The sequence below is a fragment of the Cladophialophora immunda genome, assembly GCF_000835495.1.
Source record: "Cladophialophora immunda strain CBS 83496 unplaced genomic scaffold supercont1.7, whole genome shotgun sequence".
In the NCBI taxonomy this organism is placed as follows: domain Eukaryota; kingdom Fungi; phylum Ascomycota; class Eurotiomycetes; order Chaetothyriales; family Herpotrichiellaceae; genus Cladophialophora; species Cladophialophora immunda.
Genome location: NW_015622547.1, coordinates 1,217,881 through 1,241,538, shown reverse-complemented (window position 1 = coordinate 1,241,538; position 23,658 = coordinate 1,217,881). Strand labels below are relative to the sequence as shown.

The 23,658-nt window shown below is 53.2% G+C and overlaps 9 protein-coding genes across 11 annotated transcripts; 4 read left to right on the top strand and 5 right to left on the bottom strand.

The window, feature by feature from the left end:
- Positions 1-1,914: 1,914 nt before the first annotated feature.
- PV07_11217 lies at positions 1,915-4,378 on the top strand. Of its 3 annotated transcripts, XM_016398633.1 has the most exons (4): positions 1,915-2,880; positions 2,961-3,007; positions 3,139-3,786; positions 3,846-4,378. In XM_016398633.1, the coding sequence occupies exon 1, from the start codon at positions 2,081-2,083 to the stop codon at positions 2,588-2,590; it is 510 nt and encodes a 169-aa protein (XP_016243195.1). In that variant the 5' UTR covers positions 1,915-2,080; the 3' UTR covers positions 2,591-2,880; positions 2,961-3,007; positions 3,139-3,786; positions 3,846-4,378. The 3 variants fall into 3 exon arrangements, with proteins under 3 accessions (XP_016243195.1, XP_016243194.1, XP_016243193.1); XM_016398632.1 differs by having other exon boundaries at positions 1,915-3,675; positions 3,732-3,786; XM_016398631.1 differs by having other exon boundaries at positions 1,915-3,786.
- On the bottom strand, positions 2,176-4,356 carry PV07_11218 (uncharacterized protein). Its single transcript, XM_016398634.1, has 2 exons — positions 3,839-4,356; positions 2,176-3,776 (listed from the first exon to the last, which is right to left on the bottom strand). The coding sequence occupies exons 1-2, from the start codon at positions 4,050-4,052 to the stop codon at positions 3,277-3,279; spliced, it is 714 nt and encodes a 237-aa protein (XP_016243196.1). The 5' UTR covers positions 4,053-4,356; the 3' UTR covers positions 2,176-3,276.
- Positions 4,379-5,238: 860 nt separating the features above from the next.
- On the bottom strand, positions 5,239-6,917 carry PV07_11216 (uncharacterized protein). Its single transcript, XM_016398630.1, has 2 exons — positions 6,879-6,917; positions 5,239-6,765 (listed from the first exon to the last, which is right to left on the bottom strand). Exon 2 carries the CDS (start codon positions 6,262-6,264, stop codon positions 5,731-5,733), a length of 534 nt encoding a protein of 177 aa, XP_016243192.1. The 5' UTR covers positions 6,265-6,765; positions 6,879-6,917; the 3' UTR covers positions 5,239-5,730.
- Positions 6,918-7,105: 188 nt separating this feature from the next.
- Positions 7,106-9,970, top strand: PV07_11215 (uncharacterized protein). Its single transcript, XM_016398629.1, has 2 exons — positions 7,106-7,681; positions 8,270-9,970. The coding sequence occupies exons 1-2, from the start codon at positions 7,607-7,609 to the stop codon at positions 9,659-9,661; spliced, it is 1,467 nt and encodes a 488-aa protein (XP_016243191.1). The 5' UTR covers positions 7,106-7,606; the 3' UTR covers positions 9,662-9,970.
- Positions 9,971-10,215: 245 nt separating this feature from the next.
- On the top strand, positions 10,216-15,285 carry PV07_11214 (uncharacterized protein). The gene has a single exon (XM_016398628.1). The coding sequence runs from the start codon at positions 10,349-10,351 to the stop codon at positions 14,885-14,887; it is 4,539 nt and encodes a 1,512-aa protein (XP_016243190.1). The 5' UTR covers positions 10,216-10,348; the 3' UTR covers positions 14,888-15,285.
- A 1,561-nt stretch (positions 15,286-16,846) lies between these two features.
- PV07_11213 (uncharacterized protein) lies at positions 16,847-17,277 on the bottom strand (the record flags this gene model as incomplete). The annotated part of the gene is made up of 2 exons (XM_016398627.1): positions 16,847-16,902; positions 17,118-17,277. 2 exons carry the CDS (start codon positions 17,275-17,277, stop codon positions 16,847-16,849), a joined length of 216 nt encoding a protein of 71 aa, XP_016243189.1.
- PV07_11212 (uncharacterized protein) lies at positions 17,097-17,594 on the bottom strand (the record flags this gene model as incomplete). Its single annotated transcript, XM_016398626.1, has 1 exon — positions 17,097-17,594. One exon carries the CDS (start codon positions 17,592-17,594, stop codon positions 17,097-17,099), a length of 498 nt encoding a protein of 165 aa, XP_016243188.1.
- A 1,059-nt stretch (positions 17,595-18,653) lies between these two features.
- Positions 18,654-19,654, bottom strand: PV07_11211 (uncharacterized protein). The gene has a single exon (XM_016398625.1). The coding sequence runs from the start codon at positions 19,516-19,518 to the stop codon at positions 18,772-18,774; it is 747 nt and encodes a 248-aa protein (XP_016243187.1). The 5' UTR covers positions 19,519-19,654; the 3' UTR covers positions 18,654-18,771.
- Positions 19,655-20,147: 493 nt separating this feature from the next.
- PV07_11210 (uncharacterized protein) lies at positions 20,148-23,555 on the top strand. Its single transcript, XM_016398624.1, has one exon. The coding sequence runs from the start codon at positions 20,685-20,687 to the stop codon at positions 22,590-22,592; it is 1,908 nt and encodes a 635-aa protein (XP_016243186.1). The 5' UTR covers positions 20,148-20,684; the 3' UTR covers positions 22,593-23,555.
- The last annotated feature ends 103 nt before the right edge of the window (positions 23,556-23,658 follow it).

Sequence of the window (23,658 nt, the reverse complement as noted above, 5' to 3'; positions counted from 1 at the left end):
CAAACCCCCAAATGGGCGACTCAAACCCCCCACTCCTCCACGGAGTAATATCTCTTCTGGGGTTTCCACGACGATTTCACCCCCCACGAAGAAACAGTCCCCTGCCCGTCCATTTAGCCTGTTCTCTACGCGCCGTGGGCTCTGGGTTGTGGGTGTACGAGAGGGGTGACGGACGACCCGGAGACCGGAGGCCGGGGGCAGGTGGAGAAAGGGGAGGCATGCCATGGTTACATACAGGACGTTGATGTTCCAGGGCCGTCGTTGACACAAAGAACTCCTCGGGGCCGCTGGGGGTTTGTTCCGCCATGGAGCCCGTGGCCCATGCAGAGGTCGGTACCCTGGAGAGCGGGAGCGGCGAAGGGGAGAAAGGAAGCGGTGATTTGATTTTACTTGTTACACAAAGAACCATTACACGAATCGCCTTGAAGGAGTGAAACCTTTTCTGTAGAGCCGAACTTTGCACGTCTTGCATATCGCCATGTGCGCAGGGACAATGGTTGTCGTTCGGTTTGTTAGGTAGGTAGGTAGGTAAAATCACGGGTTGCTCAACCCCCTCGCTTCTTTGTCTCGAGGACCGGAACCGGGACGACCGGATCAATGGATGGAAAGAAGGGATGTAGACTATGTCCGTGCGAGTCGGGAGGGTTAGGTACATACTGTAGAACGCCGGGCACGCAAATAAGACTTTCGTCAGTAATAGTAGCTACTCTGTGGCTAGACGTTGTAGGAAGCTAGATTGTAGGTACATAGGTATGTAGTTAGCGGCGACGAGATGTGACTTGGCGAACGAACTCGTGGCGCAATGCTGCTCTGCTGCCCACCCACGGAGCCCTTTGGGCCCAGCCACGACGGAACGCACAACCGTCGTCGATTTCAAGGACGGCGACGAAGGACGATCGTGGGGGCGGCGGCGCAATCAAGTGGTGGTGGTGGCACCGACGGCTTTTGCTCGGGCAAGTCAACCACCAAGAACTCGCGTCGCGTGTCGCGGGGTCCTTGTATGGGAGATATGTGCCTACCACTGTTACCCGGTATGTATGTGGCTGTTGTAGACTGTCTCTTTTGATCCCTGGAGCTTTGAACTTTTCCACCTCCCCCCCTCCCCCCCCGTTGGGTGACTGGCTGTGATGGCGCGCTAGGTACCTAGGTATGTCAATAGCTCTTGATAGGTACTTCGTCCAAGCCATGGCGGAGGACCGAGTAGGGGTGTGTGTGCGCGTAGCAGAAATGGGACTTTTGCAAACAACGAAAAAGCCTCTACTCCTGGGGCGAAGGCATTGGAGGGGAGGTGCTTCGGGTAGTGGTGGCGCCGAACGCTGGGTGCACGACGGAACCGCGTCTGTACCCGCATTGACTTACTATGTACGAGTAGGTACATCAACTCGTCAGGTAGCTAAATACTGGATCCGGTCCATCGAGTGCGCGTTGTTCCGTGGTGGAGGAAGGGGCTAGAGCAGAGTAGTATACGAGCAGGTAGGTGGATATGTTCGCAGAGTTTTTTTTTTATCTGTGAGGAGAAAGACTATTGATAGACAGACCGGTGAGTGGAGTCCGGTTTCCCTCGAGGACGGGTGGAACAACAGCTTTCGGGCTGGACCTGGTGCGGGTCGAGGGCAGGTGGACATGGCTAGAGGATGCTCGAGGCTGGCTGAAGGCTGGATTGTACCTGCAAGTACGGAGTACAGTATGTGTGATTGTGATTGTGATTGCGATTGCGATGAAGCAGGCCAAGGGACAAGGTGATGTGGTTGCACAGCTGATAGACTAAAGTCGAGTTCCCACATGATAGATAGCCATATCATCGCCATTCTGTAGCGTCGAAGCCCTGGCATGTCTGTACACAAATCTAGTCCTCTAGTAACACAACCAAAACCTCTTTTGGCAAGACAACGCAGAACAACGCGTGCACCGAGAGGAGATGGGTGGGTGCAGGGCGAGAGTCAACCCGACTCATCCTCTTGCTCTTCCCGTACCCATTCTTCTGATTGATAACACTTACTACATCGAGGCAGTTAGTCCCATTGCCCGCCTGCGAGTGCATTGCAAAACAATCGTATAGGAAAAGAACTGTTCGATAAAGATGGAGTGGATGTGTCCAGAGCCTGCGAAGCGAAATGACGAGACATGCTTGCATTATCGTTTCTCAGCCAAAGACATGGCGGTGAAAAAAAAAAACAACCAAACAAACGTGGAATACTTTGCCCGGTTGATTGGTGTGTTGGCAGCTCGGATATCATGCTTGATAATGCATGTCACTATCTGCAAAGACGTTGCTGATCTGCATAGCTCCGAGTCAATAATCGCACATGCAAAAAGTGAAAGTCGACACAGAGTTGCATCCATCGACGTGCTGGATGGAGAGAACAAAGAAAGACTGCGAGGCTCGATTTGTTGGCTCTTTCCCTCGGAACCGGTATGGGGGTCAAAGTTCGATTGGTCTGGGCATCTGAGCCAGGATGAAGCCTCTCTTCCCTCTCTCCTCAACCGTCTTACCACCATCCAAGAAGCCCCGAGGGGCGGCCAATTGTCCAAGGGTTTGAAAAGGAGGGTCAGACTCGTCGTCCATCTGCTTGCGCAAGAAGACGATTAGCCCTCGGCCACATCCTGTCAGCGCCCGCATGGTTGGTCTGCATTTTTACCATCTGGAATGCAATGCCTCAGGCGTCGACCAGCCCGTCTGAGTTTGCTCATTTTGCTGGCGTAATGAGGGCCGGCCGGCATGCATTTGGTGTTTGTGTTTGTTTTGGGGATTTCTTGCCTCCCCTGAGCAATGGGTTCTCACCAACTTGACCTCCTTCCTTCACAGGCGTTGCTCTCACCGTGTACTCGGTCGACGCCGTCATCCTGAGATTAGCACCCATAAAGAGAAAGGAAACCAAGGTACAGCACCGGCGCAATTGATACGTCTTATTATTCTTTTGTGCTATGCAAAGCGCAGCATCCTGATATCCAGGATCCAGCTCCTGTCCCTCCTTTTGATCAAACAAGCGCCATGCTGGAAATCCATGTATGTCCTCCACTATGCTCCAGGAAACCTGTACTGCAACCTCTTGCGTTCTTTCTGAGCAATTAAATGCCATCCGACCTCACCGAAAGATCCTCCTCTTTTCGAAGTCAATACAGTGGTAATGGACAAAGGTCGAAGCCCGAATCCGAGCAGGGATGCTATGAATACAGACTGCTGCAAAGGTATATCCACATGCAGGTGAAGTGGATGCCAAGATTGTACAAGAAAATTGGACTTCGCTTCTGTATTTCGTCTCCGAGAAACGCACTTTACAAGACCGCGATCAGCCCAACTGCCATGGCGAACAGACCGCCCTGGAATTTCAAGCTGACAGCCCCGTTGCTGTTGGAATCCGGAGCTGATGTGGTCTCAGATGGAAGAGCAGAGCTCGTCGACACGGTCGTCTCTTGAGAGCTGGTTGTGCTTGCCGAACTCTCGCTGCTGCTGCTGCTGCTGCTCGCGGAGCTTGTGGTGGAGGTAATGAGGCTGTCGGTCGAGGTGAGTGTTGTTGAAGAGTCTGTGCCAGTGCTCGTGCCAGATGAAGTATCGGTAGTGCTGCCCGAGGTACTTGCAGAGTCGGTGGAGGTAGCAGTACCAGTGACAACTCCAGTGGCTGTTCCAGTGGCGCCTTGGATACCGAAGTTGGGAGAGAAATTGATGTTGTTGGGGTTCGTGTCATCGATGATCTCAATGGTGTAGACGTGAGAGTTGACGTCCTGCGCAGGTGGGATTTGAAGGGTTGCCGTTAGGGCGGAGGCAGGGACGCCAGCTACAGTCAGGTAAGCAGATACTCCTAAGAGAAGCTACAGCATAATCTAGATGTTCACATACAGGCCAGGACCACACCGGAGTCTGGGGTGATAGGATCTTGCTGCAGCTTGATGGTCACGGTGCCGCTTGAGGGATTGGTCCATTCGATGGTCAGGGGCTGGCCTGCCGTCACATCCAAAGTGCCCTGACCACCAGGAATGCTGATGGCATTGTTCTGCTGGGCGGATGCGACCACTGCGCAAAGGGCAGCGACCAACGCGTGTGCGAAACGCATCTTTTCCGGAAGGCAACTGAGGCAAGATTAAAAGTGAGGCCGAGGGATGAAGCGCGATGCCTGTAAGGGATGGCACAAGGAAGGGAGCTCGAAGGCACAGTGGAGATGAGTCGCACAAGTCTTAACACAAGAGCGGTAGGGAGGATATAAGCAGGAGGAAGGACTTTTTCTGCTGTGGAGGGAAGTGTGGTGTCAGTCGACGACCAAAATAAAATCAAGGAGTGCGCAGGCAAAAACCGCAGATGTTGATTGACTGCTCGTTTGAGACAATGACACGGGGGGTTTCTTCAACCGCGCCGTCGCGTTGGCTGGAGGGTTGCGATGCCAATGATGCCAGTGGTGCTAAGGGCGCCCGCCGCGACACACCAGGAAACCTTCGCAAGCCCGTTTCGACCACTTAGCGCCCAGGCTAGAGGCTCATCAGGCCTAGCAGCCTCTGGTAAGCTCCAAGCGCACGAGCACGTTAGGGAAGCCTAACGGGTTGCGGAATAGGGGCGTCCGTCTCCCCCATCTCCCCCCCTGTTTCCTCAGCCTCGATTTGAGCGTCGCCCTCATCAACCACCGCCACCGATTCCCAGCGCCCACCACTCCCACCACTCGACTGCTGACTTTCTCCCCGCATTCGACACCATCAATGGGACCTTGTTCCAGGCACCGTGTTGTGGTTGGCTGCGGTGGCCGGCCACTTCAGAGACCTGCATATTCCCTTCGGACTGTTTATTCCTTTTTTCATCAGCCCTCATCTTGCGAGCTGAATATGCCAGCACTCGCAGTCTTGTAAGAATAGAAGGCCCCTTTGGGACTATTCAACAATCCAACATGGTGTCCGAAGAGACGATACTAAGTTTTTGTTACAGCCCAATTCTTAACTTCCCATCGCTTCGTCGATCGCCCTTCCCTCAAAAACACCCGTGAAGCAGTAGCAGGCTTGGCTTGGGCCAATGCCCCCTAATTCCCCCCTTCCTCGTGCCTGTTCGACTCAAGGATACTGGTCGACTGGCTGAAGCCTCCCCTTGGGATTTGGGACCTGGCAGCCTATAGCTGTACGCCTCTGGCTGGTAACCAGGACACTCGAGTCGAGCCCCTATTGCCAGGGAATATGCCGTGGACTAGTTTACCACACCCCCCCCCCCCCCCCCCCCCCCCCCCCCCCCCCCCCCCCCCCCCCCCCAGCATTTTGCTGGCAGGCAGTTGCCCAGAACCACCGAACTCCGGAGTTTCGTCAGCAATCCGGCTGCCTCGCTGCCCCTGTATTTGGTATCCCACACCCTCACACCACCGGCTCACCGGTCTACCCGGCCATGGACACCAGAAATAATAAAAAATGCGCACTGGATGTCCTCCCAAGCGATGGTAAGCTACTAATACATTTGTCACTATTGCCGATATGACGACTGCAACTTTTGAGTTAAAGAAGACATAAGCGACGACTTGCTGTTAGCCCACGCTTCTGATTCCCTCTTGGCGGTTAGCTCTTTGCGAGCTGAAATGTTTGTACCTGGCGAGCTCGGTACTGCATCTCGCTAACGCCTGCGTCTGGCGAACCTTAGTCCACCCGGGCAGCCAAGAACTTGTAACAACCTGAAGTTGGTACATTCCCATTGCTTCGCGATTTGAGAAGACACGTGGGCGCTACAACGTAGACAAACCCGTCAGCATCGGGTTCCGGTGTTCCCTATCATTGCATCCAGTCTGACCTCAGATAGGGTGGGGATGGGAAGAACCTGTGCAACAAGAGAATTCGAAAGCGCTCAGCCGATACGGAGAACTTCTCGGAGGACATGCTGTGGTATGACACACCGGTTGTGAGGAGCTCCAGCAGAGGTGCTTCCAAGTAAGCCAATACAGATGGTGGCACGGTCAGACACCACCAGAAAGGCGCATCAGCGTCCCAGTTCAAGTCGTTTCCCGGTGTCAGTCCGAGATGTAATTTCTTGCTTCCAGGAGAGGGTCGCGTTCGCAAACAACTCGTCCTGGCCTTGTCCCTCCAGATGGTTGCACAATCGGCAACGCTTTCGAATGCGGTTACTGCAGCATTTCGGAAGGGAGCAGTACCTTGAATTTCGAACCGATCAGGCTGCAGCTTGACAGCAGGTTGTTCAACCAGGTCAAGATAATTCACGGCTGTTCCGTGCGCCTCTTTCGCTTGCTGACGTTCCGATCTCCTGACATCTGAGACTTCTCTGCAGCCACAAAATGGTATGCAGTGCATTGAATGGCAAGAAGATATTCTCTGATCCCTGTCTGCCACGCGAGCTCAGCCGCCGAACGTCCCGCTCCAAATCTCTTAGTCCTCCTCCTAGTGGCAGTAGCCAGAAAAAAAAAACCGAATCGTAGGAGACAAGAGGGCATCAAATTCTGCAAATCTGGTCTCTAAGCGAGGGGTTGTCTTGACTCTTGACAGCAGCAGGCCGCCGAAAACATGACATGTCGACTTGCACACAGCCCGATGTGTTTGTTTTGACTTGGGTCGGGTCTTCCAGTTCCCTTGGGCGTACCGAGTAGTGTTATGTCTCCTTTGCCATCACCGTAAGGCCGTGGTCCTTTTGGTACGAAAGGACATGGTGGGAGGTCGCCCGATAAATTGGTGGCACAATATACCGTATTCCTGATGTGGAGGGCGAGCTTCCAGACCGTTTGAAGCAGTCCGTTTGCTGGGTTCAGTGGGTTCGTCGGCACCTCACGTCTGGTGGTTTCGCGTTGCGGCATGAACCTGGTGTCGCTTAGCAAGAACCACGAGGACGCCTCGCGGAAGATAGCGGGCCAACAGGAGAGTTTTGTGTGGATTGGGCGTTTCAAAGGCAGCCGATGGCGCGAGGCACGTACGTCAAAATCAGCAAGAGGGATGAGCAAAGACGGAGGGCCAGCGCAGCGCCAGCGCAGGTCTAGACGAGCAGCAGCAGCGCCACCAGGATTCCAGACGTCGCAGGGCTTTGTATCTAGGCCGCATTTGCATCGTGTGCAGGGCTGCCATGCCCATGCACGGAGTAGGCTTTAATCTCAGCCCAGGGCCACGCACAACACGGCTCGAGAAATGCTCATTTCTCGAGTGCCAGGCTTCAGAAAATACATATAGCTAGGGAGGATGGCAGCACCTCACCCTCCACTCCTATCGCCTTGTTGAATCTTCTCTCCTTACACCCCGTTGTTGTTACTTTTATAATAGCCATTCCTTTCCCTCCAAATACACTTTCTCTTTTTAATTTCATTCCAAGGTCTCCATATTTACATTTGTCCGCCTGCCCGCTTAAGCCTCTCCTTATGCTCAAGCGAGAGACTAGCTACTCTATGCTCGACAGTACAGCCAGCAATTAGGGTCGATCACCGGCTACACTTCTAGGCACACACTCGCCCAACGAAGCCAAACCGCGAGCGACCAATCTTCGGACCGACCGCCACTTCCTCTACCCGAAGAAATCGTCCCCTTGGGGGGAAGACACGTCTGAAGACACGACAGGAATATGCGGCGAAATCCCAAAGCGGAGCAAATATTACACCATCAGAATTGCTAGCCCAAACACTGCCATCGATACTCCCCGTCCTTTGCTTCCAAGATGCGGACCTCTCGACGCCCTTCGTTTCCCAATGATGTGGCCTTCGACACGCTACCTCCAGTTGTGATTCGAAAAGTGAGTTAGTCTCTGTCCAATCTCTCTTTCCCTCGTTCCAGTCGAGCTGCACAGTCTCCTGGTAAATTCAACCATCATCACCACCACCACTACCACCACCGCTACGGACCCCATCTTTACCCGGCAGCCTTAGCTGGGTGCCTAGTGATCGCCACGGGGGATGAAACGGGATCTTCGCCATGATCTTCAGGCCAAAGCCAAGGGGGACGGCAGGAAGGATGCTCATCACTGCCATCTCTGTCCACAAGACCCATTTTCCTTGGAGCCGTCCCACGTCATTCCAGTCAGATCATCCACCGCACCACAGAGACCGAACCCACGCTATTACCACCACCGGCCGCCAGCACTTTGGGCTTTGGACACTTGGAGCTTAGGCTTGCTGCCCCTAGCCCAGATTGGGAGCCCTAGGCATCCTGGGCGCGGCACGGTCCTCCGACCTCGAAGCAGGGACCACCAACACGACCCAGCATCCTAGAGGAGCTTCCTCCACCACCTTGCGACTTGTCTCTTGCGACCGTTAGACAAAATGACAGCCTCATTCGATCGCTTAGTCTGCAGGTCCACGGGCTAACATATGTGTTGCACCAGTATTTTAGTAGTTTAGAACGTCTCAGACTGGCCGAAGATGGCAGAAACCTCTCACGTCCCCCTTCCCAACTCTCAATCCATCCCACAAACAATGCTGGCTTCACGACCCAACCCTCCGACACCTTCAGCTTCCTGACCCACGGAATCACACAGACCGGCCACTTCTTCAACGGGACGAGACTGCGGAGGAGGCGCTGTTCGGCAGCAGACATCACTCCCACCACCGTCGCTTGGTTCGCTTCCTTGCCCCCTGCCGTCCAGCGGAAGTTGTTCTCGAGGGAAGAGTGCTCATTCTACTCACAAGAGAGAGACGCCATCATCCTCGACTCTGCAGACGAAACACTCCGTCGCCGCAGTTGGCATCCCACCCACTTTGCCGCGTTCGACCGTCGAACTTCTGATGACGACGCCACCATTGTCGACTGTGAAGAACTCAAAGAAGAATCGCGGGTTGACTCTGCTATCGACATGGGTGACTACTCAATAGATGGTTTTCGATGGCTGGAGGATGAGGGAGATCTCGATCTCAAGCTGGACGACTACCACCAAGCTATCGCGGAAACAAACCGGCGGACAGTGTCAGTATCAGCGCCCGTCCGGCGCCGCTCGCGACGTGCCCCTTCCCTCTCAAGTCTTTCCATACGTCGTGGACGCAGTTCGACATCATCCTCACGCCCTCCAATCGAGGCACCACCGACGCCAGCAGTGCCTTTTATACCTCCCCACACCCGCGCCTCTTCGTTCTCCCTGAAACACCTCCGGTCTCAAGCGTCAATATCATCCATCGATCCTCGAGCAACGCATTACCAAGACCCTGCGGCTCGCATGAAGCTCAGACTCTATCTTGCCTCGCCGCAAAAATTCGATGAGGCCATTGAGTTTGGGTTTCCTTCCGTGGAAGAAAGAGAACAGTGGAACCACATTAGACCCATGACAAGTCCGCAGCCACGACCTGAATTCAATCGAACTTTCTTCCATGACGACACACCGTCGCTGTCCGGAGATGATGGTGACGACGCCGACGAGCCAGACACCATGTTTGACCCTCGAACGCCTGAAGAGGCAGTATTCCAAATGCATCGTCCATCCCACAAGAGCAGCATCGACGGCTCCAAAGGACTGAGACCATTTTCAATTCGAAGGCAGCCCGAGACATATGCCCGTGGCGTCACCGCAGATCGAGAGATGACGCTACACATGACCTTGACGAGACCAGATCTACGTTCGCCAGAGGAGCAAATATCACAACCAGACCATCAAAAGAAGGTCAACAGACCGACACCGGAGCGAATCGACGTGCCTGTGGACGGAAACGCAGTAACCATATGGGATACACTACCTGCCGAGGAATCCAAAATGAAACGATTCCTTCGAAAACTAAGGCTCAAATGAGTCTGAATAACTTGACGTTTGAGTGACATTGACTGCCCTATTTTGTATGGTCCGGATGAAGCAACAGCATGGGATATCCGCATCTATGTCAGTGCGTTATTTGAGCGTAGGCGTTCAGGCTGGAAATATCGCTTCTCAGCCAGCGGGGGAGTTCGGAGCCTGGGAAAGGAATCTGGGGCAGCAGACTTGCCACGGCTACCTGCATATTCAAACGGGTTGGGCGGCATTATATTTGGGAACTTGATGGGGTTGGACAAAAAGCAGCAATTTGGGAAAGGCAAGAAAGAATAGCTTGATGAAATATGAACAATAATACCCTCTTCACATACCTGTACGCATTGCAAGACCGGGGATTCGTAAGGGGCGCCTTCGGGGGCGCAACCTTCTGCCGTCAGCCACTGGCCCAGTTAAAGGAGATAGGAGCTCCCAGCGCGCAGCTCCCGTCGAGGCCGCGTTTTAAGGTGGTGACGCTTACCCCCATTCGGGCAGGGACCCTGATCTTAGAAGGTCGAAGTGCCCAGTGAGCCATGAGCCTCACAGAATTGTTGATTGCAGGCAGCGCCATTCGGTTTCTCCAATCCTACAACTGTGTCCATTTCGACTCTTGCTTCGTTTTCAAGCCTTTCTGCGGCGGTTCTTCTTTCTGTAATTCAGCCTTTTCATTCCCGCTCGATGCGGTAATCAAAGATGATAATAAGATCCTACTGTCGTCGCGCAGTCGTCTCGTCGGTCGCTCTCCTCCTACTGCTGGCCTCCTCTCCGCAGCCTACGCAAGCAAAGAAGGATGGCCCAACCATCTCCGCCACCACATTCGATAACCCTCTAGAAAACGTCTTTTATTTCGATGACTCGGACGTTGTCATTGGCTACGATGGAGAGACTGGTATCGTCTGGCGCAGTGCCGATGCAGGCGAGACCTGGAAGGAAATCAATGACCAAGGACAGTCCGGAAATGCCTTGGACGTATACCGGCATCCCTACGACAACCAGCGCGCATATATCATCGGCCTAGACTCCGACCACTGGGTGACAACAGATACCGGCGAGACGTGGAGGAAATTTTCCTCCGACGGCGATGGTCTGGCGAGATTTCGCAACGCCCCATTGAGCTTCCACGGCCGGGACCCTAAACGAGTGATATGGAACGCTGAGCACTGTGTCGGCTTGGCCTGCATCGAGCGGGCGTTTTATACCGATGATGACTTTAAGACGACCAGCAGATTGGGCGATATGACGCGAGGGTGCCAATGGGCTGTCAGCACCCCAGATTTTGCAGAGGAGATTGCTCCTGAAATAAGAGATCGGATATTCTGTATTGTGGAAGGGCTATATTCTCCTTGGCCGAAGGACAATAGACTGCTCGTGTCGGACGATTTTTTCCAACGAGATCAGCTCGAGCCTGCGCTTGATGATGGACGAGCCGTGACTGGGATTATCAGCATGGCTGCGGTCAAAGGATTCTTGGTTGCAGCTGCAAAATCGGAGGGCACAGATGAGTTGGCTCTGTACGTGACGAAAGACGCATCACAGTGGCACCGAGCAGAATTTGGACAACACAGGATAGATGAAGATGCCTATACCATCCTGGAGAGCACCAACTACAGCTTACAGGTCGACGTGCTCGGATCCCGACCTACGAATCCTATGGGCTACCTCTTCACCTCGAACTCCAACGGCACCTATTTCACTCGGAATATTGACCACACCAATCGCAACATCTTTGGCAACGTCGACTTCGAGAAAGTTCAGGCGATTCAAGGGATCGTCTTAGTGAATGTTGTGGACAACTGGAAGGACGTCGAGGGCTCAACCGTTCCTAGAAAGGAAGTCGTATCTCAGATCAGCTTCGACGACGGGAGAACGTTCCAGGATCTCAAAGTTGGCGACAAGAGGCTGCATCTCCACTCCGTGACCGATGCAAGGCAAACCGGGAGGATCTTCTCCAGCCCGGCACCAGGTATTGTTATGGGAATTGGCAACACCGGAAAGTTCCTAAAGGACTACGAAGACGGCGATCTCTATGTCTCGGATGATGCTGGAGTCACATGGTACGAGGGCCTGGACGGTGCCTACTTGTACGAGTTCGGCAACCAGGGTGCAGTTATTGTCGCTGTTGACGACGAGGATTCCACTAGCCACATAAGATACTCGATCGACCATGGAAAGACCTGGAAGAAAGCAGACCTTCCAGAGAAAGTGCGAGCAAGGTTTCTCACTACCGTTCCGGACTCCACCACCCTCAAATTCCTCATGATGGGCGCCAAAGGGGCAGGCTCCAAGACCGAGTGGGTCATGTTCAAAATCGACTTTGAGGGGTTGCATGAACGAGCGTGCGGCAAGGATGATTTTGAGCGTTGGCCCGCGCGCGTCGACAAAGACGGCAAACCAAGCTGTCTCATGGGCCACAAGCAATTCTTCAGGAGACGCAAGGCTGATGCTGAATGCTTTATCGACGAGGAGTTCAAAGACCCCGTGCCTGAGTTTGAACCGTGCGTCTGCACGATGGCTGACTTTGAGTGTGACTACAACTTTGTCAGAGACCCCGACGACCGCACCAAATGCAATCCAGCACAACCGATTGCAGTTCCAGAGGGCGCATGTAAGAGCGAAAAGGACACGTTTAAAGGTCCCTCCGGATGGCGAATGATTCCTGGCAACGAATGCCAACGGAAGGGCGGTGAAGAGCTCGACAAGGATATCGAAAGGCCATGCTCGGATTCGGTGAAGACTCCTGCTTCGGGAGAAATCACCGTCGAGAAGACCAACTTCAACGCTGATCGATTCTCTGAATGGTATTATCTCGAAAGAAGCGATACTTCCAGCGGTACTGATGAGACCATTGTCATGCGCACAAGCGAGCAAGATATCTATTTGACGCGGGATCATGGCAAAACTTGGGAGCGGATCCTCAAGGGGGAACCGATCACTGCCATTGCGCCTAACCCTCACCATCACGATGCAGTTTTCTTCCTGACAGGCTCAAAGACTGTGCACTATACCATCGACCGAGGAGCTCGGTTTAATAAATTCACAGCTCCAGAACGACCAAGCACTCTACGGCTACCAACTTTACGGTTCCATCCTGAATACAAGGATTGGCTACTCTGGTCGGGCGCCGTTGGAAACGACGACCATACAAACATTTGGTTGTCTAAAGATCGTGGCGACCACTGGGACACATTGGTTCGATATGCCAGAAAATGCGAGTTCATCACACGAGAAGGCCAAGGCAGTGGTGATCAATTGATATACTGCGAACAGTATCAAGATGAGAACCCGGACAAGAACCTCATGCTTTTGTCCAGTGACAACTTCTTTGCCGAATCAAAGGTGCATTTCCCTGATATTTTGGACTTTGCGACCATGTCGGAGTTCATCATCGTCGCAGCAAAGACAGAAGACAAGCAGAGCTTGAAGGTGGATGCAAGTGTGGACGGACGAACCTTTGCACCTGCGGAGTTTCCTCGAAACTTTCAAGTAAAACATCAGCAAGCCTACACGGTCTTGGACAGCTCTACTCATGCCGTCTTCCTTCATGTCACCGTAAATGCTGTTCAAGACCACGAATATGGTGCGATCATCAAGTCGAACAGCAACGGTACATCCTACGTATTCACCCTGGGCGGTGTGAACCGGGACACTGAAGGCTATGTCGATTTTGAGAAAATGCAAGGTCTTGAAGGAGTTGCTATGGTCAACGTCGTGTCCAACCTGGATGAGACGAACAACGGAGAGAGAAAGAAGCTCAAGTCGATGATTACCCACAACGATGGTGCCCAGTGGGCCTATCTCCCTCCCCCGAAAGAGGATGCGCTGGGGAACAAGTACTCTTGCGTGGAAGAGGCTAACAAGGCGACTGGAAAATGTTCCTTGCACATTCACAGTTATACCGAACGCGCCGACAAGTCAGCCACATTCTCTAGCCCTAGTGCAGTTGGATTAATGATGGCTGTGGGCAACGTTGGCGAGTACCTCGTCCGAAAAGATGACGAAGCCACAGATACCTTCATCACTCGAGACGCCGGCATCACTTGGCAATCCGTCAAGAAGGGCAGCTACATGTGGGAGTATGGCGATCAAGGCAGCATTATCGTGATTGTCAAGGAATCCCAACCCACCAAATCTCTCTTTTACACCCTCGATGAAGGCAGAACGTGGCGAGAGTTTGTGTTCTCCCCGGATGTGGAAATGCAGATTGACGCCATCACTACTGTGCCGTCAGACAACTCTCGCAACTTCCTCCTTTGGGGTCGCGAATTGGGATCCAACGCTAAACGTGGCATCTTTACCGTGCACCTAGACTTTTCTGGCCTCGAAGAACGTCAAGTCAAATGTGAACTCGACGAGAAGAACCCCGAAAAGGGCGACTATGCACTCTGGGAACCCAAGCATCCTATGCAAGATTCAAACTGCTTGTTCGGCCACGTAGCTCAATATCACCGCAAACGGGCCGATGCAAAGTGCTACAACGGCAAGATCATCAGTCACCTGCACAACATCGCCAGAAATTGTTCTTGCACGCGTCAGGACTTTGAATGTGATTACAACTACCAGGCACAAGCCGACGGAACGTGCCAACTGGTTCCGGGACTGCAACCAGCCGATCACGAGCAGAAGTGTCGAGACAATCCGGGTCAACTCGAGTTCTGGTATCCTACCGGATACAGGAGGATACCGCTCACGACGTGCCAAGGGGGAAGAGAGTTGGACAAGCTGGAATCAAGACCTTGCCCAGGCCATGAAGAAGAATACAAGAAGAAGCATGGCATCACAGGGGTAGCATTGTTCTTTGCGATTGTTGTCCCAATTGCAGTCTCCCTCGGCATTGGATATTGGGTATATACGAGGTGGCAGAGCGGATTCGGCTCGTTTGGACAAATTCGGCTTGGAGAAAGCATGGCTGCTGCTGGCGCTTCTTCTGGAGCAAGCGGCGATCCGCTGTGGATCAAGATTCCTGTGGTGGTGGTGAGTGGTGTGGTCGCGGTGGCCAAAGCGACGCCGTTACTCGTCATGAGCTTGTGGAGGAGTGCACGAGGATATATGCCTCTCGGGAGTGGAGGTGGTGGTTCGGGCGGAAGGTTCGGGGTGGGAAGAGGAGCGGATGCTGGGTATGGTGCTCCTTATCGCTCGAGAGATGCTTTTTCAAGAAGAGGACAGGATTACTCTCAAGTTGTAGAGGATGACGAGTTGCTGGGGGATGGGTTGGATGACGAGGAAGAAGTTTGAATGATCATTGGGAGCGCCAAGGGCAGGAAAAGTCTCTCTCAGGCCAGGATGAAACGACGCCGCATTGGACAGAAAAGAACACCGCCTTGACAGAGGCTTCGTCGAGGGCTGGATCAGTGTTTCGCGGGACGATGGGATCATCACACCTTGCCGACAAGCCAAGCGAGGCTGGTCGGAAATGTCAGCTTGGGGCAGGCAAAAGGCTGTCATGCTCAACCTGATTCTTCCCACCAGTCATTGCGTGCAAGAACGTCCTAACGAGGCCTTTCCATACTGGAGGAAAGCGAGATGGTTTCAGGGCGGGCGCATTCAGAGCTGTACAAGAATTATGTCCCTAGTATATCTGACTTTGAGTATTTTTAACGGTATAGAAAACGAACACCGAGTTTCTTCAAACATCCCCAGGCAAGAGGTTGGGAGTCCAAGGCGGGATTTCCCATGACTGCTGCAGTATGTCGAGGGTTGCTGTGCCGAACCGTGTGGCTGTTGGTTGGTTGGTGTGCTCTCTCCCCGTCGCTGTCGGTGTGTCAGAATGGTAGATGGCCATGCCCAAGCTCCATGGCTTTCCTCAGTCGCTGGTCCGCGCTCTTGTCGTCCTGTGGGAAGCTGCAATACCGCATGTAGCTAGATGGCGGGCTCTCCACGCCGCTCACTAGGTGGCTCGGAGGCTAGGTGGCTAATGAGGCAGCCTACGGACCTCGTTTTCCTCAAAGTGAGGCTGGCTGGCTGGTGGGTATTGGTGTCGGTGTTGGTGTGGTGATGGGTGATAGCTAATGAGAATGTACCCATCCTGTGCCGTCCATCCATCCCTCCCTCTCTCCCTCCCTATCCAAGTATCCGTCTATTATTAGCGGGTCCCCAGGATGCGTCTGGCTGGCTGGCTCCCCTAGTTGGCCCGTCTTTCTGTGCTCTCTTTTCTCTTCTCTTCCCTTCTGTTTCCTTCCAAGCTAGGTGCAACACAGGCACAAGGAGACGCCGTTGCCAAGCCGCGGTCGCTACCCTAGGACGTTGTCGTCAGGCTTGGGTACACGTACAGGTGCAGGTGCAGGTACGGGTACGCGCTGGGTACATAACCTCCCTATGTGGTAGGTACATGCATGCATGCATGCATGCGTAGTGTGAAGAGGGCATGCTTGGGTCCGCTCCTCCCGGTTCGGGCTGGGTTGGGTATTCCCGTGTCGAGCATGTACCTGGCCAGACAGGGACGGGACGGCACCCTACGGGTAGAGTAGGTGGGAAAGGAATAATAACAACCAAATACGGGAGAGGGAGCGGGCGGTGGACGGGTGCCCATGTACCTTACGTGTCACGGCACCGTTGGCTTGAGTGAGCCTTTAAGGAGCGGTCCAAGGATCCAGGACTGTCAGGCTGGATGGGGCGGTAAGGGACGTGGCATCGAGAAGTGGGAAATTGAGAATTGAGGACCTAGGGAGGAGGGGGACTGGGCGAGGACTGGGTACAATGCCGGTGCGGAAAGAAGGTAGAAGGCGGGAAGAGAGACACGCGTGAAGGTGGACTGAGACCAGTTGTCCGTGCGTGTCTCGAGTGTTGGTGTTCAAGCACCGCCGTTCCAAGGCATGGGGGACGGCCAAGACAAATGCGAGAGTGAACAACAAGAGAGGAGAGGAGAGGAGAGGAAAGGACAAGGCAAATAGAATCAACACGGTCACCACGAGAGAGACAATGTTGTGTCCGAGGAATCTGCCGTAGTTACAGTCCATGGCTGAGGCTACGGAATATAACATGCGTGAGGCTGAAACAAAAAGGGGCACGGCGTGAAGGGTCAAAGGCAAGGCAAAATCGAACTCGCTTTCGTCGTGGGTCAGGGGGTGGTGTAACTTAGCGACAACTTGCACACCAACGAGCTCGTTCGGGAAACAGTAAAGACGATTAAATCTAGGAGATCAAAAACAGGTGCCGTCGACGTCCGTCTAAAATATGCTTGTTCCCTTTGTTCTATCAATTCTGGTCGAAGCTGGTCAAGGTATGAATTGTAGGCTTTTCTGACTCCTTCGCTATGGAGAATCAATCCCAGTGTGTCTTGGGTACGGTATGTAACATTCCCGAACTCTTCTTCTTTCCATCTTCCTCCTCCCTTTGTTTCAGTATGATGATATGACTGCCGTCCCCTTGGTGGAGAGAGGGGTTTGTATTTGTTGGCCGGAGAGGAGGAGCTTGGAGGAGTGAACCGTTGGGCCAAAAGTGTTCGCTACTTATTTGCCAGCGAAACCCTCCTCGACTTGTTTCGTAGCCTCGTCCTTGGAGATGCCGTATTTCTCGGCGACCTTGGCGGCGAGGGCTTCCTTGTTGCCTGCAACCTCCTTGAAGTCATCGGCGGTGAGCTTGTCGAACTTGGTGCGGAGGTGAGCCTTGGTAGCTTCGTCGGCCATGGTGATGGTGTTGGTGGTGAAGGTAAGGTAGAAGGGTCAAGTATGATCTGGCTGGAAGATAGACTGAGATGAAGACTTGGGCTTGAAGAGCTTGAAGAAGAAGAGGAAGAAGAAGGTCGTGCCACCGCGTGGATGGTGTTTATATACATCATGTTACCCCTCCACCCCTCACTTGCTTTCGTTCCAACCCCTTCTGCTAAAACTCTCTCAATTGGGAGCAGGGTGGATTGCACAATTTGATTGAGGCAAGCCCCACGCCTGAAAGCGAAAGCATCAACGGCCACGTCGTGTGTAAAAGACCCAATCAGGGCAAGCATGGTCCTCACCGATTGATCCTGAGGCCAAATGAAAACGCGTGACAGTCGGTGACGGCCCGCTGGATCGAGCAAGGCGCCGCATGTCGCCGCAGGTCGGTGCCGTTAGCTTTGAACGATGGAGGGGTCAAGTTCGCGTGCGCGCGAACTCGACCCACGGTCGAGCTTCTGGCGGTGAAGAAATCGAAGATGCTGAGATTGAGGTCGGGAGCGAATGGCATGTGAAGTTGCAGGAGGCTTGGGGGACTGTCGGTCAGCAGCGTGTCCTCAGTCGCCAACCCAGGGAAACGAGTTCATCCGGTTTTGTTTCGATTGTGTTGTCACCATTGTTTATATTTTTTTTTTTGGTTTCTGGCTGCCCCTCACCGTTTCCCCTGCTTACCCCTCGATGCCTGGAGTCGGCGCCTAAGCTAGTTAGCAACATCGCACGAGGGGCCTGGATGTCAGGGCCGTGAGAGGCAGCAGGGGGTGATCGAAGATCGCCCTCTGCTTAGCCAGCGCCACCCGCTGAACTCTGAGTAACGCTGAGAGCATGAAGCCAATGCATCCTTTTATGGGGCTCTTCTTGGAAGGCTCCGTCCATCGTTTTGGGGGCAAAGTCGGTACGAGTTGGGAATCCGGCAGGCGCTGGCAACCACGGAGGCAAAGAGGGCGGCTCGGTCAGTCTGGACCTCGCAAGACCGTGATAAGAGACAAACACGATTGGGTGCTGGCTTTAAGAAAGCCAGACCGCTTATCAGCCCATTGGTCGCTCGGTTGGGCTCGATTGAGCTGTTTGGCTCGTATCCAGCGCCGCTGCAGGATGTTGGCTTATCGTTGGGCTCTGCAAACCTGCGAAAGAACGGCGTCCGTGACCAGAGAACGGTCACCGCAGCCAATAGAGCAATGTCTGTGTCAAGAGATAATCTAGATTGCGGAATAAAGAGAAGATAAGGGGTTCGGAGACGGTGCTCAACTTCACCGGTAGTTTCGAGTGGCATGGTGAGCATCGGAAGGAGCGAAGTAAACCACGAAAAGAGATTCAATCATTTCACTACAAACAACAAGCGCAACTTGTCGTTTGTCACACCAATGCCACACCTCTGACGGCCATCTTGACTCCGACACATCCTGAGACGACGCCTTTTCACCCCTTCGCACGGAAGGATACCAGTTACTTCTGAACCACAGCCACCTCTTTTCAAGACTGTGTAGTCTTCTTCCCAGTGGCTAGGACAAAGTTGAGTTTGTAGAAAACATGACAATGTCGCAGGATGGCCCGTGTACGCATCACCCAAGGCTGGGCATGCCTGAAGGCTTCCATAAGCTCGTCCTTGACCTCCTCGTCTTCGTTCTCAATCTGCTGAACTTCTTCCTCGACTTTCTTCAGGTGGGTAGTTATTTGATCCAACTGGTCGAGAGTGATGACGGTGGCGGTGTTCTGATCAATGAGAAACTTTGTGCTGAATGTATGATACTTTCGAGAGTTGATGGCGTTCTGGTAGGCTTGGAGACCTCTCTGGGTCATGCCGATTCCCTCGATCTCGCCTCTGATTGCATCGAGGAAGGCGCCTTTCGTCCTGGGGACGGCTGATGGCTCGTCGAATGATCCGGTGAAGCCGAAAGCACACACGAATCCGAACGGATCTCTAGAAGTTGGCGCAGGCGCTTCGGTGGGGAGATCGGCCGCTGGCTGTCCGCAAGGAGGCACTGTCTCTTCGGCCAGAACGAGGGCTTCCAATTTCCTGTCAAGTTCATTGTGCAATGCTGCAGTTGCTTCGCTGATCACAGACCCGCTGGTTTCGCTTTCGGCAGGGGTGGAAGGCTGGGCACCGGTTGACGAAATCGGAGTGAGAGCTTCGATGCTGTCACTATCAGAAAAATCCCGGGACTTGATGGGGAAGGACCTGACATGGTATTCACCAGGACAAGTGGGCAGGGCGGACATAATTGCGGCTGAGGTGGAGGCAGATGGTGGTCAAGCAATATGTCGACGCAATGCTTGAGAAGCACTTATGAAGCACAAACAGCTCTTGCTGGAAGGGGTGAGTGTAGATTCTAGAAGATAGAGAGCACGACAGAAGCACAGCAACAATGGCGACAGCAAACTGCAACAAACAGGCAAAACATGGTGTTGAGGTGAATCAACAAAGAAGGTCCGGTAGGAGACGCGGCAGCAGTGACGAGCAATGGTCACAAACACCATATCACACAGGAGTGAGGAGGATCTTAGTCGCCTGCCACAGAGGTTGCCATGATGAAGCAATACTCATCCTTTAGTCCTTGGGGGTCGTCTACATTGTGTGATGAGAATTCATATGACTTCCAACATTGCCGATCCTGATGAATCTCGTGCGGACCCGGCCAACCCGCTAGGGCCAAATTCAAGCCGAATCCTCACCAGCAAGGAGAAAAGAAAACAGCTCAACCTCGCCATCTTCGTTATTGCACATCCTTTCGCAGATGAAAATGCAGGGTCTTCTCTCATTGGCAGCTACAAATGTTACCGCCTCTTTCTCGTGCTTGCTTCTCACAATCTCCCTCCGCGCACCTTGCTGGGGTTGGGGGGACGGCTAACCGTGTACGGTTCGGACAGTTTGCTTTGCGACATGGGATGGTCGACTGGATTCGAGGCGAAATGAAGAACGCTGTAACTGGGCGCATATTGGGGATGCAACGAGATGGTTGCCTTCCGCCTGATGAAGCGAAAGCTGCCAAGGGGAGCACAACAGCACATCCAGTCGCTTCCCCGCCAATCGACGTCAACCACCACACCACTTGCACGGCTACAGTGACATGTCCATCTACCTCTTGATTCACCACCTTCTCTCAACTGCCATCTGTACATGTTTGACTGCCTCTATATCTCTGATGCCGTTACAATGACCTGTTCACTCTCCTTCTCTACTTACTGTTGACAGGTCTTCCCCCAATACGTTGATGCAACTGATGCTGTCGACTTAGCTTGACAAGGCTGAATACACTTGCACCCAACACACGTTGACCCGGCTCAAAGAAGGGCTCCCTGCCATCCTCTGGGTGTCTTCGAACTATCGTCTTCGTGTCTGTCTACTACCTGCGGAGTCTACCCTCTAGTCCTCCGGACGTCGGTATATGTTCGACTCCCCTCTCCTTCCTACGATACCCCACGCGTCACAGATTATGGCAAACAATGGAAGAATACAAAAGACAGAGCATCACACTGGTCATAGCTCCGGTCAATCTGGTACTGGAGCCGTCTCAGGCAACCACGTCTCCGCCATACCCAAAGTCATCTTGCGCAGAACGAGGCGGGCTATTGGTCTCACTGAGCACCTCTCAGCTTTTCTCGCATTCTGGCGCGGGGATTCAGACACTTTAACTCTGTTCGACGTCGAAGTACTTGAACAGACGACAGATTCAAGCCCCAAAATGACAAGCCAACCACGTCAGGAGAACCCCGTGGACCTTGATCCGCGTCCCACCACTAATAATTTGCAAGATTCTAGGGTAGCTGTTGGAGATGCGGCTCTCCTAAAGGGGTCTCCAGACAGGAATCCGGAGCATCACCAGGAGACGGTTAAGAAACGTGCAATCCATGCGCATTCTCCACAGGCCAGACGAAGATGCAAATTGAGGCGCACTCAATTTTCGGAGCCCGGAGAAGGCGAGGTCGTCGTTTGCCGAGCATGCTTCGACCGAGTGAAGGTCCCCATCTTTCTCGATTGTGGTCATTGCTATTGCCGAACTTGTCTCAATCAACTTGTCAGCGCTGGCACCGCCAACAGAATCTCCTGGCCACCAAAATGCTGCTATGCTCAGCTGCCCATGGACATTGGCTCAATCCAACAACATCTTGATGAGGCAGTCTGGTCCCGCTATCTTAGCGTTCATGAAGAATACTCAGCCCCCAACCCGGTCTATTGCTCTAACAAGTTCTGCAGTCGTTACATTCCCTCGAGTCAGACTGGTAACAAGGAAAAGTTTCTCTTGTGCTCCAACTGCGGTGCCGAGACCTGTGTGGAATGCAAACAAGGACGCGCTGACCATGTCGGAGCTGAAGGCGACCCCTGCAAGAGCCTTGAAGACTTGATGGACGTGAGGGATCGCACACTCGCTAGAAGCAAGCAATGGAAACAATGCCCGAGCTGCAAGAATCTGGTCGAGAGGATCGACGGATGCGACCAGATCCATTGCTCGTGCGGTGGGCGCTTTTGTTACAAATGTGGAGCGAATACGAGCTATCCGGCCCAATGCGGCTGTGTGCCTAACGTGCATGAAATCGAAGAGGTGATTGCACGCCGTCGATCATCAAGGAGACTTCTGCGGAGCGTTGATTCTGCTGGGCCAGAAGCGACTTCCTCGTCCAATCCACTAGCTGGAGAGAAAGTTCCTCTCTGCAAACTGAACTCCGAGGTACCTCGTCCTGCTAGACACCGCGCTAGAGTTGCTTCGAAGGCAATCTCTGGGATTTCCACTTCAGATCCATATATGAATACATCAGGGCCACGGGAAACCACCCGACCACAACCTCCGATATATTCTCCTTCTGCTGGGATCCGACCTAGTGACAATGAAGGGAACAATACAGAGGCCAGAAACGAGCCAATTACACCTCCCGAATCAATATATGGTGACTCCATGTCGATTTTGGGACGTTCAGGCACTGAATCTATCTCAAATCCCGCTGAAAGAAATGCCCCTCGGTCAGCGGCGCCTCCGATGTCATTTTCATTTGAGCAACCGCCTTGGCTTTCTGCCTCTGGCCAAAACATGATCCCTAGAATGCACCCTGGAAGCTCGATGCCACTTTCATTTGTTCCATTTGAGCAACCACCTTGGCTTTCTGGCCCTGGCCAAAACACGTTCCCTGGAATGCACCCTGGAACCATGATGCCAAATTTAATCTTCACGTCGCTTCCAGAAGCATCTCAGACGTGGTTTACACCTACGCTACGCCACAGCAACCCATCTCCGCTACCAGGATACGAATCAGCCACGAGTCGACAAATATATGGCGATCTATCCCGGAGGCACGAATGAAGGGTGGCCGCGGTGAAGGCTGGATCGAGACACAGTCAGGTCGGAAGGTAAGCTCGATGTCTTGATCCAAAGGCCCTAGAGTACTTCGGGAGGATGGATGGTCGGACCATGGGCAACACTTACTCCTGAGCTATGTGGTTAAGAAAGTCAAAAGGCGAGCAAAAGACGCAATAGGGAGCTGATTTTCCACTTGTGTGTGTGTATGTTGGGGATATTCACAACAATAATAAAATTCGAGGAAGCAAGCGTGGTGTTGTACACCGTACTTGGACATCAGTTGTTGTTTGGCGATGAGATACAAATTGGTTTACTCAGGTCCGGGTTGGGTTCTTAAAGTTGACCTACGTGCCTGCGTACCTCGTACTTGTTGGCACTTGGAAGGTCTTGAGTCGAGACGGATCTTTACTCAATCTCACCGGGTTTTGGCACTATTGCTCGCTTATCACGCAAGTGGTGTGGCTAATACGAAGATCCTCAGATCGGCCTCCCAACCTTGTCCTGGGTGGTCGGTCGCTCGGGGTGGGTACGTGGACTGGAGCAAGGCGCCGGCTGGAGTCTGAATGGGAATCATGGGGGAAAGCCTGTTCACGTAACTCGGTTTCTAATGAATCATGACGTCGACGACTTTTCTTTCCTGAGTGGTGAGATGCATACCAACTCTCGAGGCGAGTCACGGGTACGAAGTGGTGGTGTTGTGAAGCCATGTATGATGATGCATGTGTTCTAGGAATCTAGGCAGATCGCATCTCCAAATACATGGTATCTAGGTAGAGTTGGTGGCGGCCGGATTCATGATCGTGTGCATTGTGACTACCTAGGAGCGAGATACCAGACAACATACAAGCCGATCTGTGTGTCTCGTCGATCCCTCGGTGCTTTTGCCTCGCATCTGGTCTGACGTCTACTCACCATTGGCGACCCTTGATACGTACATCCTCTGGACGCCCGAGGTGATTTCACTCGGAGATGGGGTCCTAGGATCTATATACCGGGCAAGAAACGAGGGAAGAGAACGAGACGAGACGAAACGGTATACGATAGGACAAGGCAAGACAAAGCATACCGC